At 50.8% G+C, this 12,051-nt stretch overlaps 1 protein-coding gene and 1 long non-coding RNA gene across 2 annotated transcripts; one reads left to right on the forward strand and one right to left on the reverse strand.

Moving 5' to 3' along the window:
- Positions 1-4,539: 4,539 nt before the first annotated feature.
- On the forward strand, positions 4,540-10,671 carry ZNF648 (zinc finger protein 648). Its single transcript, XM_075936798.2, has 2 exons — positions 4,540-4,676; positions 7,453-10,671. Exon 2 carries the CDS (start codon positions 7,526-7,528, stop codon positions 9,257-9,259), a length of 1,734 nt encoding a protein of 577 aa, XP_075792913.2. The 5' UTR covers positions 4,540-4,676; positions 7,453-7,525; the 3' UTR covers positions 9,260-10,671.
- LOC149523950 (uncharacterized) lies at positions 4,672-12,051 on the reverse strand. Its single transcript, XR_016350289.1, has 3 exons — positions 11,618-12,051; positions 10,669-10,704; positions 4,672-6,997 (listed from the first exon to the last, which is right to left on the reverse strand). It is a non-coding gene; the product is annotated as an uncharacterized LOC149523950 (long non-coding RNA).

Below are 12,051 nucleotides of genomic sequence, written 5' to 3' on the forward strand. Positions count from 1 at the left end.
AGCCGCCAGCCTGGCCACCCAGGAGCAGGTGTGCATGAAAATCAAGGTGGTCCACTGAGACCCCCGACCCTGAGCCCTGAGCTTACAATGGCCATCCTGGGTCAGACCAAAGGTCCATCTAGCCCAGTAGCCTGTCTGCTGACAGCGGCCAACCCTAGGGACCCTGGAGGGGATGGACCGAAGACAGTGACCAAGCCATTTGTCTTGTGCCATCCCTCTCCAGCCTTCCACAAACCTTGGGCAGGGACACCACTCCTACCCCCTGGCTAATACCACTCCATGGACCCAACCTCCGTGACTTGATCTCACTTCCCTTTAAACTCTGTTCTAGTTCTAGCCTTCACAGCCTCCTGCAGCAAGCAGTTCCACAGGTTGACTTTTTGCTTTGTGAAGAACAACTTTCTGTTACTAGTTTGAAGCCTGCTACCCATTCCTTTCCTTTGGTGTCCTCTAGTCCTTCTTTATGGGAACTAATGAAGAACTTTTCTGTATGCACCCTCTCCACCCAACTCCTGCTTTTAGAGACCTCTATCCTGTCCCCCCTCCTTCTCCTCTTTTCTAAGCTGAAAAGTCCCAGTCTCTTTAGCCTCTCTTCATATGGGACCTGTTCCCAACCCCTGATCATTGTAGTTGCCCTCCTCTCTCCCAGCCTCTCTCTTCCCCTCTCCCACCTCCTTTTCCCAGTCTCCCCCAGTTTTGTTCAATAAAGACAGATTCCATTTTTGAACACAAATGTCCTTTATTTTGTACATCAAGAAAAGGGGCTAGGGAAGGGTAAGTGGAAGGAGGTGAGGGAGGAATGGGGTACGCGCCCCCGATAGGGAGGACTGGGCTGGCTCTGCGGGCTTTTGGGGTGGAACCTCTCCTGCAGCCCCCCAATTGCCCCCTCTCCCCAGATGGCAGCCTGCGGCAAGTGCAGCCGGTCTGATGGCCGAGTGGTGTGATGTGCCCAGTGTGGGTACTCCGGGCACTCCAAGCCAGGACTGCTTTGCAAGCGGGGCACCCCTGAGAACTGTCTGTCCGGGGTGGGGGTCGGGACCCTTTAAGCACAGCCCTCGGCTAGCCTGAGACAGCATCTCCACGCAATAAGTCCTCCTCTGATGTCCTGCCGGCACTGCTTCTGGCCATCCTTAAGCCTGGTTCAGGGTCCACTTAATGTGGACATGCTAGTTCAAATTAGCAAAACGCTAATTTGAACTAGTTTTTTAGTCTAGATCCGTTAGTTCGAATTAGCTTAGTTCGACTTAACTAATTCGAACTAAGTTCGTTCGAATTAACGTTGTAGTGTAGACGTACCCCATAACTCAGTTTAAGCTGGGTGAACACAGCGGGGCCTATCGATTCATGTTTTCAAATGCTTTCACTGACTGTTTCCTCACTCCTTTTGTGTTAGCGTTCAGCAGCTCATCTCGCAAATATGGTAACTGGCGGGAATATTTGCCAAAGCAGCATATCTTAAGATAGTACTGCAGGATATTCATGCAAAATACTTTTCAAATTCAGACTTTTGATTATTTGCACGGATGCCTGATGCTAACCAAAAGCCTTATTTCCAAAAAAATCGATCACTTTTTCTCCTCCAGCCACAATTTGATCCAAAAATTTTTTTTTCAGAAAATTTCCATCAAAAATGTAAAATGATTGATCGGGAATCAGTCTCTCCACACTGACCCTTCTCTCTCCAAATGGCCCCTGTTACAAACCCACTCGTGGGATTTCTGGGACTGCAAGCTGCTAGGAGAGTGTTGGCAGCAGCAAAGCAATCAGCCTGTACATTTCTTTTTCTTCCAGTCCTGCTGCCAGAGTCTCTGGACTGTTGTGATCACCTCCCACTCTAGTCTTGCTGGCAGGAAGGTGGGGGTACAGTAGCCACAGCTGATCTGTATGACCTGCTCCCACTGGCTGAGCTTGATCATGTTAGCAGCAGCTTTGGAAGAGTCCCTATTTGTGGTAAGAAACGAAGCCATGTGAGCAGCCATCTAGAACCTAAGCTCTGCAGAGCAGCCAAGTAGCTGAGACATTGTCACCTCCCTGTGATGAAATGAAATCCCAGTAACTACTCCTGTCTCTTCTCTAGCCAGAATAAACATTGATGTGATGAAAAACCCCTCTGGGTCTATCTAAACTTCAGCTGTCCTGACAGCTGAACTGAGCAACAGGAACACGTGAGACTAGACCTGTGGTGGGGTGCAGCCTGCTTGTTTGGGCGCTGGTATTCAAACCCCAGCGCAGAAGGGACATGGGTTCAGAGGCAGAGCTAAACTCTTTTGATTGGTAGGGCGCTGGAACCGTGTAGTGCATGTGGTTGTCTATGAACATGTGGTGTGCAGGGACATGCATCTACAGTTGTGTACTTTCTGTAGACATGCATGCACCAGTGCCTAAGGGCAGGTGCGTAAGTGTGTGATGTGCGCATTAGGGCTTACTGGAAGTATGTGCACAAGGGTATATAGAAAACAGTGCTACATAGTCCTGTTTTTTGTTTTTTGTTTCAGCTACACCAGACTAACACGGCTACATTTCTAAGGGTATATAGAGTGATGTTTAATGGCCTGTGATATACAGGAGGTCTGGCCTCCTGTGAAGTTATGAATTTATGTATTAAGTGCAGGGAAGTGCTGTGTACAATGGGAAGGGGCAAATGCAAGTGTGTACGTGTGTGGAGAGATCAGAGTTTGATGGAATTCGTGCCTATATTTTTGATTGTCAATGGAACAAAATTAAAAATACATGCAGAACTTCAGCATCAGTATTGCAGACACACACAAACGAGTGATTAAAATAATAACACCTCTCCTAACTATGTCAGGCTGTTCCTCTCTGACCAACATCTAGGTCTCATCCTCACAGTCATGCCCGCTGATCCCACTTCCCAGGCTCCCCCAAATTCCCCATGTAAGGTCCTAGGACTGTCCGCTTGTACTCTCATATCCAGCTCAAAATATAGACTTCAGACCATATTCCTCCATAACTAGACATCCATCCATGAATAATGCTCTCCCTCATGCCCTCTGTAGCCCTCTCTGCCAGCAAACCCCCTGGCCCATCTGATCCCCACTCCCACACAGTACATGTCTCTAAAAGATTATTTTAGCATGACTCATGCAACTCTTTATGAACCAGAAATAGCATCTGGAAACTCTTCATGCAGGTATTGCAACCACTGAAGCCCACCTCAGAGAATAATAAAACGTCACAGAAGCATTTCAAGCACTGTGGCTGAATTTTAAGAGAACGAAGTAATTTCATGCCATGATTATTGGAAGGTAATCATAAAAACTACCACAGCTCATAGTCCAAGGTAAAAATTAATTGCCTGTGAGGGTCAGAAAGGAACTTTTCCCTGGAGCTGGTCCAAAACCATTTTTTTAAAAGGAGAAATGGATTTTCAAGGGCCCATTCAGTCCACCCTCAAGAATGCCAATTCGCATCAGTTGTGATGGTGCACTTCAGAGCAGACATCTATTCTGGCCATTAGAAAAAAGCCTGAAACCACTAATGCATTTCTCAAAGGCCATGCCATACCACACCACTCCATACCGAGATGGGCCACTGACCTTGTGGTTTGGGGGCGAAAGTGACCTGGTCAGTTTCAACGTCACGAGTAGCTAGCTATCCAAGAGTTCAAATGCACCAGACATACACCTCTCAAGGTGAGTGTTTTAGGTGAGGGAGTGGAGGGGAACATGGATTGTTCTACAGGGCAGTGTCAAGAAAGTCAAATGTGTCTGTTTCTGCTCCTGGCAAGGTAAGACATTGGAGTTACAGAATTCCCGCCCCCTCCCAGTATGACTGGGTAGGAGGTGATCTTTTTATAAAAAAGTGGGTTTTGCAAGCAGAAGACGCCAGAGCATTTAAACAGCGAAATAAAGGTTCAAACTGTAATTCCTGGAGAGAGGAAGAGAATCACTGCCGCAGGAGTTAGAGGACTGAGCCGCATGTGTGATATAAGTCAGAGGAGGAAGGAGAGGGAGAACAGCGGACTGCGGGAAGGTTCAGACACGGCAAAGAGACACACCGGGATTTGGGGGCTGGCCTGGAGTGATTGGTTTACCCTGTGGCTAAGCAAGAATTAACTGGAGCTCATATATATTTGAATGGTGTAAATACGAGGGAGGAAAGGAGGGAGATTATTTAGCATAATAAAATAGGGTCCAAGGCAGAGTGATAGGACGGAGTTCACACAGGAGCATGCAGGATGATGCTCAGGAAACGCTCTCAGATAGGGGACTCTCTTTGCCTTTGGGTTAATCTCCTAGTGGAAGTAAAGTAGAAGCCGCCTTTCAACTCGGAGTGGACCAAACCAGCACAGTAACTGCACTGTAGGGCGAGGGAGGTGAGCTACATGGGTGGCTCCAGGGTCCACTTCCATCCCTGGGCTCTGGGGAGGGAGGAGGGGACGGGAAGACTGGCTCCGTCAGGCAGTCAGACAGGGCAGCCCTGCTGCATTTCCCAGGCTGCTCTCTGTGATGCAGGCAGGAAGGTTGTGTGTATTCACAGGCCCCACCTCCTGAGGCTCTGCAGCTGCTAGACTGGACACAAAAGGGTGAGACAGACACTGGCACGTTTGCCACTGCTGCTTTGCACCAGACTCCTCGCCTTTCCTGGCTTATAATCCGGAGCAGATGATCCCCCGGGGGCAGCCGTGTGGGACACACCTGCACTCCAATACCAGGGTGAGTCATTGCCGCTAGCCCTGGGCTTACTGAGCAAGGGGGAGAGGCAGGCCAGAAAGCAAGAGGGAAGGAGAAATGGACGGGTGGGGAGGAGGTTCTGAACAAATTTCAGAAGGGACAAGCTGGAGGCAGATGTGCTTTCAGGCCTGACACCTGGTACTTGCTGCAGCCAGACTGGTTTCCTCCCGGCAGTCCACGCATTGCGTTTGGGACCCAATCTGCTTTTTCAGGCTGCTGGAGATCAGCAGAGGTCACCCTCCCCCTGTGGGTGGCTGTGGATTTCTACAGACATCTCTGTGCATGCTCCCTGTGTCATACAGTGACTTGGACGGACTGTGCTACTCGGTCCAGATTTCCCCGGGTACCAGGAGGAGCTTGCTCGAAGCACAGAGGTGCTTGTGTCCCACAGATGCCTGCGAGCGGTGAGGGAAGCAGCGCTGGGGAGATTGCTGGTGTGGTGGCCAATCTCGTGTAAATGATCCAAGGCAGCTCTGGGAAGGCTGCAAAATTAGATGAAGGAGAAAGAAGTGAGGGGAGCGGTTTGTGGGTTGCAGTTGGTGCCTGGGAGGAGCACTCCCTAGTGTCAGCATCCCTGGGTTGTTTATATGGCGGAGAATGAGTTTTCTGCATTGGCCACTGTTACTGGAGAGTCACGTTCCTTTGTGATTCTGTCATGGATTAGGTCAGGGTTCTCAGTGTGTGCCCGCATGCCGCCCAAGTACCACACAGCCGCTGCCCATGGGCCAACGATGGGCTATCGCTAACCCCTGCATTTTGGAGTCCGGGGTTGCTCCTGGCCCCCCACATTGGGGTCCAGGGTTGGGGCTACCGCCTGGCCCCACATGGCTGAGTGTGGGTCTGGGAACATGGCTACTAGCTGGTCCCGGACAGAAGGCTCAGGGCTGCCACCGGGGCTCTGCTTCTGGCCCTCCATTGTGGCGAGGTCTCTGGGCTGGGGCTGTGTCTACACTAGCCACTTATTCCGGAAAATCAGCCGCTTTTCCGGAATAACTTGCTAGCTGTCTACACTGGCCCCTTGAATTTCCGCAAAAGCACTGATGATCTACTGTAAGAAATCAGCCGCTTTTCCGGAAATACTATGCTGCTCCCGTTTGGGCAAAAGTCCTTTTTCTGGAAAACTGTTCTGGAAAAGGGCCAGTGTAGACAGCACAGTAGTGTTTTCCGCACAAAAGCCCCGATCGCGAAAATGACGATCGGGGCTTTTTTGCGGAAAAGCGCGTCTAGATTGGCACGGACGCTTTTCCGGAAAAAGTGCTTTTCCGGAAAAGCATCCTGCCAAGGTAGACGCACTTTTTCCGGAAATACTTATAACGGAAGACTGTTCCATTTTAAGCATTTCCGGAAAAGGCTGCCAGTGTAGACATAGCCTGGGTGTGTTTGGCATAGCAGCATAGGGAGGTGGGGCGGCTCTGTGGTTCTCAGCCTGTGACCCAGGTAATCAATACTCCATGGCCCACATATGCGACCCACAATGATGAATAGGTTAAGAACTACTGGCTTAGGTGCACTTTTGCCCCCCTTAGCACAGACAGCTTGAGTGGGTTGGCCAATCCGTGTTTGTTCTGCCATCCAGTAGCATTAGAGGTAGAATGTCTTGCTTCTTTCCCACACTTCGCATGAACTCTGGGCGGGGCATTACGCACGGTGCTCTGAAGGCTGAATCAAACACCTGCTAAGTGCAGAGCCCTAAACCTGCCCATAAATCACCCCCCCCTTTAGTGAAAAAAACTGTGACCCCCACCCCAGCATAGATCCTTGAGTAGTTGAGGTGGGCAGTGCCCCTTTTGCTCCACCACAAGTGGCAAGTGTACCCTCTGCATCCAGGGAGTGATTCCCGTAGGGATCTTGTGTCCAGCTATAGGCACTGCACATTCCAGAGCTTCAGAGAGGTAAACACACCTTCAGGATGGCAGGAGACTGTATTAGCTTATTTGTGGTCATTTTTTCCGTGCATCTTGCAGCAAAGCAAGGGAGGAAAACGTGGCGTTGTTGAAGAGGAGAACTGAGGTTCTGAAAGTCCGTTCTCTGATTTCTTGCCCTCTTTCTGTGGCGAAACTTTGAATGGGCAGGCTGCCCCTGTCCGTATCCTGTCCTCCAAGCATCTGAGTCACCATAAGACAGAGAGCGACTGTGGTTTGGTTCCCAGAACTCTCCTGAGTCAGACCTTCTGTCAGAGAAATTATCTTGTGTTCCTTGCCAAGCATTCTAGATGTCTTAGCTCCCTGCAGCGGTTTGATATCCAGCACCATAATGCATCAGAGCTGTCGTAATGAAGAGCATCTGTTTGCTTCCTGGTGCTCCTGTGTTTAGAAAGCAGAAAAATAGACGCGCTGTTGTGAAAACACAGAAGAGTCAATGGCTTTAAAATAGAAAAGATAAAAACGAAAACAACTTTACCGTGGGCTAGAACAAAGTAACAAACGGATGAGCTGCCCATGGGTAAGCTTTAGGAATACACTAAAATTAGTAAGGGGGAAAGGACTAAGAGATATTACCGGTTGACCAGGTACATCTCCAAGATCACCTCTAGCATGCTGCTTGTTTGTTTTCTCTCTCTCATTGTAGCCAGTCTTGTCTTTTCCCTGCTCTTTGAAGAAGAAAAGATCCACCCCTCTTTGTAAGCACCTAGCACAGTAAGCCCCTACCTCAAGTGGGACCTCTCTCTGGGTGTCTGTGTAGCAATGATCCCCCATTGCTTTCTGTTCCTTGCAAATGTCCCCAACTCCTGTTCATTCTCTCTCGTTCCAAAATGCAGGTCACTTACCCTGAGGTCAGCTTCAGACTGAAGGACCCTGAAAGCAGATATTCAGAAGCAGCAGCAGTGGAAAATGGCAAGCGCAGAATGCTCTGAGAGGCTGGCCCAGGAATGCCCCAGCAGCAGCGTGGCTCAGAGATCCCTTGAGGACAGGAAGAGGACCATGAACACATGGTGTGCAAACGATGAGAGCGGGGGTGCGGAGGATGCAGAGGAAAGCTACAGTCATTATTTTCGGAACGGCATGCGGAAGGAACACGATCCAGAGTCCAGCAGCTCCATGCCGAGAGACAGCATGCCAGAGGGTCTTCTGTGTGAGGAAGATGAGGTCTTTTATGAGACCTTCACTCTTATCAATGCCAAGGGGGTGGCCAAGAAGTTGAACATGATGGTCAGTCTTCACACGAAGAGCAATGAGGATGATGAGGAAAGCAGCCAGGAGACTCTGTGTCAGAAGTGGCACAGCCGGCCAGTGAGGAAACCTGCTGTTCTTCGGCACAGCCCGCACGGCATAAAGGTTTGTGGCAGGTACGTGGAGACTGTGGTTACCCTAGACAGTGATGTGGACACCCCAACCAGCGACAGTCTGCAATGCAGTGGCATGGAAAGCATCAAGAGCTACGTGACCAGGAACGGAGAAGGAGGGGTGTTTCCAGGAAATCCAAGTATGGACTTGGATCCAAGCAAAGAGCTTCCCCCAAAAAGCCAGAGAGCAGTGAAGAGGCTGAACCTGAAATCTGCCAACAAGCCAGCTGAGATAGCGGGCAGCGTCGGGGCCCTGAAGGCAGCCACAGTGAGGAGGGTCAGGACTGGCCTGCAGCAGGTGCCCAGCAGCGAGGGGGAGGAGCGGCCTTATAAATGCATGCAGTGTGGACGGGCCTTTAAGAAATCCAGCAACCTCCTGAGCCACATTGACACACACAGCGGGGCCAAGCCGTACGCCTGTGAGCTGTGCGGCAAGGCCTACTCACACCAGGGCACCCTGCAGCAGCACAGGCGGCTGCACACAGGCGAGCGCCCCTACAAGTGCCCGTTCTGCGTCAAGGCCTACACCTGGTCCTCGGACTACCGCAAACACATCCGCACGCACACCGGCGAGAAGCCCTACAAGTGCCTGGACTGCGAGAAGGCCTTTGTGCGCTCTTCAGACCTGCGCAAACACCAGCGCAACATGCACTGCAATGACAAACCTTTCCCCTGCCAGGAGTGCGGCAAGACCTTCAACAAGCCGCTCTCGCTACTGCGCCACCAACGCACCCACCTGGGGGAGAAGCCTTTCCACTGCCCAGACTGTGGCAAGGAGTTTGCCGTGGCCAGCCGCATGGTAGAGCACCAGCGCATCCACACGGGGGAGCGCCCCTTTTCCTGCGCCATCTGCGGCAAGTCGTTCACCAAGTCCTCCAACCTCTTTGAGCACCAGACGCTGCACACCGGCGAGCGCCCCTTCAAGTGTTCTGAGTGCGGCATGGCCTTTGCCCAGTCCTCGCGCCTCATCCGCCACCAGCGCATCCACACCGGCGAGCGACCCTTCGCCTGCGCCGAGTGCGGGCAGGCCTTTGCCCGGTCCTCCACCCTCAAGAGGCACCAGCAGATCCACAGCGGGGAGAAGGCCTACCTGTGCTCAGACTGCGGCAAGTCCTTCCGCCATGCCTCGCAGCTCACCCAGCACATGCGGGTGCACACGGGGGAACGGCCTTACCAGTGCGCGCAGTGTTGCAAGGCCTTCACCCAGTCTACCCACCTCATCCGCCACCAGGCCAAGCATGGTGCCAGTAATAGGGAGCCATTCTCCTCTTCTGACGAATGAGTCCCTCCCCGGCAGGGCAGCAGGACTCCAGGCGCCTGTAGCCCCATTGCTGGGTTGATTCGTCACTAGCAGGGCTGGCCCCACAGAGAAGCACTTTCATAGGGACCCTGAGCTCTCTCCTAACTCTGGTGGATTCCTAGTCTTCCCATCAGTACCAACCACATGGGGGCACTGCCGGGAGAGAAAGCACACACAGACGAGTTAGCTCTTGATCTATCAGACCTTGAAGGTTCATTCATCTTCCTCCTTTTTAAGGGGGAGCAGACAAGACAGGGCATCCAGAGGAAACATAAATTCAAGCTTGAGATGAAACATTGCCTGCTGAGGGGCCAAATACAAGAGACTGGAGGGCCATCAGGCAGAGTAAATGTAAGAGAGCGGTTTGTATGCCAGCTGGAGCAGATGCCACTCTCTGACCAAGCTCTTTGTTTCTAGAGGAAGAGATCTGCAAGTTCTTGTCTTCATAAATGCACGTGAAATGAGCCAACCAGAGCCCCCATGACAGGGATACAGATGAGGAGAGATGATGAGGAATACACCCACCTCGTCATCTGTCCAGGCACAGAGTTCAGCTGTTTGCCAATCTCTTCCTCTTGGACAAAAGTACAAGAGCAGATCCCAAACTGACTGACACGCCATACCTCCTTCAGCCCTCCCCCCCCCGCGACTAATTCCTGCTGCCCCTACAAATGCAGTTCTGCCCTGATAAGAAAAAGGCAGATCTGCTCCCACTGCATGTGTGCAGACCTGCATGACACAACACTGCTTTGTACTCCAGTTTGCCCTGTAGAGCCAGCCCAGCTAAGGAACCTGCGAGCTGGAGTTCACAGGTTCCTGCTTGTGTGTCCTTATTGGAATGGCTAACCAGGGGTTGGTCTCCATGTAGAACTTACACTAGTCTCACAAATTAGATTAAAAAACACACCTTTGGTTGAAGTGATGCAAATCTGCAAGACAAGACATCAAGTCCATGCAGTTACAGCTGTGAAATGCCATGGTAGGAAACAGAGTAAAGTAGGACTCGCTTAGGGCATGATTTAGCCTGTAGAGTCTCTGTTAGACTCAGGAGAAGGAAGAAAAAATCCTTCTTGACTCTCAGTGTCCAAGTTGCGTGTGCAGATCTGTCAGCTACAAAATACATCTTACTACCTGTAAGTGGTGCGCAACTCACTATAGAATGTAAATATGGTATTCACCCAGGTCATCTTTAGAGATTCCCCTTGTCAGAGAAGATCAGAGCAAAGCAGCACTTTGAGACAGGATAATCTCCTTAATGAGGGTCCCCAGTGGACAGTCTGTCGACAACAGCTTTCCCGAGTCCCCTCTCAGATACCACCATTAAAAACAAACCAAACACACCATTCCAGACACAGAGTACAGGGTAGGCATATGTACTGTGGGCTATTTACAAATGAAAGCACCAGTGTCATCTCCGTCGTACTGGCCTGTTGGTAGAAAAAGGATGAAAACACTTTTTAAATGGGGCTGTTCTGGCCGTGGCTGGCTGAATTATTGGCATACCCCTGACACTGCACACAGTGATTTTCCAATATGTGCAGACACTTGAGTGGCACAGGCAAAAACTGATCGGTCCCTGGCTCATCTGGGGTTGGCTCCTGCACCACTGAAGATGATGGGTGCTTCTACCATAGGGAGCAGGTGCACTCCTCTCCCCCCTCCCCTGCCCAATGCTCCATCGCTCCAGATAGCTGTTTTATAACTGTCCTCAAGACTTTACTGCAATGGGTGTCCCAATTAAGCAGAATCCGTTTCCTGAGTGAGAGGCAGTTGAATTCCTTGTATTTATTACCAATTGGCATCAGTCGGTTCCCTAATTCCGCAGACATAATGAAGTCAGTGTTATTCTAGTCTCTCTCTCTCTGTTGGTGAAGCTAGCTTTCTGAGTGTGAACCCGTCTTTCTGAGTCTGCAGGCAGCCAGCTGCAAACAGCTCCATTGCTGCTCAGAACTTTCCTGGCTAGCACCACACCGGCCTTCCACTGCGGCTTTTCAGAAGCTGGTAGGCAGCAGGGAAGATGTTAGGCCTCTCATCCATTTCACAGTGCCTGAGCAAGCTGGAACTAGCCTAAGAGAGGTGACACTGGAATTCCTCACCAGGGGGGAAAAAATACAGGACTATGTAGCACTTTAAAGACTAACAAGGTGGTTTATTAGGTGATGACCCAGACCCACTTCCTCAGGTCAAAAATCTGATCTGATCTGATCTGAGGAAGTGGGTCTGGCCCACAATAGCTCATCACCTAATAAACCATCTTGTTAGTCTTTAAAGTGCTACATAGTCCTGTTTTTTGTTTCAGCAAGACCAGACTAACACGGCTACATTTCTATCACTACTCACCAGGGAGGAGAGCCCAAAAAGCAGAGGCTGTGGGAGACTTCTTCCTCTCTTCTTCCTGGCAGCTGCCTTGGAGAGAATTTATCCCACCTTGCAACAGCTTAGTGGCTCTGAAGGAGTGAAGTGAGACAGACAGCTCATCACTCCCTTCCAGTGCTAATGAGAGGGGCAGATTTATTAGGTACCTACTCATCAGAGGCTGATACAATAGATGGAGCCCTCAATGGGGTCCATACACAACAACCTTCCCAGTAACTGGGTGCTTCGTGAGGCTGGACTTTTCTCTAGGGTGTTGCCTCTAGACCTCACGCGTGGCCTTCCCCTTGCTTTTTGCAGCTCTAATCAGCTGTAGGCCACCTCTCCTCCCTTCCCCCTCATACATTTCAGATCATTGCATAAATGTTGTGCTAGCCAGACTGGTTTGGAGAAGTGTTTTT

Source organism: Pelodiscus sinensis, chromosome 9 (genome assembly GCF_052426305.1).
Source record: "Pelodiscus sinensis isolate ZL-2025 chromosome 9, ASM5242630v1, whole genome shotgun sequence".
Lineage (NCBI taxonomy): Eukaryota > Metazoa > Chordata > Testudines > Trionychidae > Pelodiscus > Pelodiscus sinensis.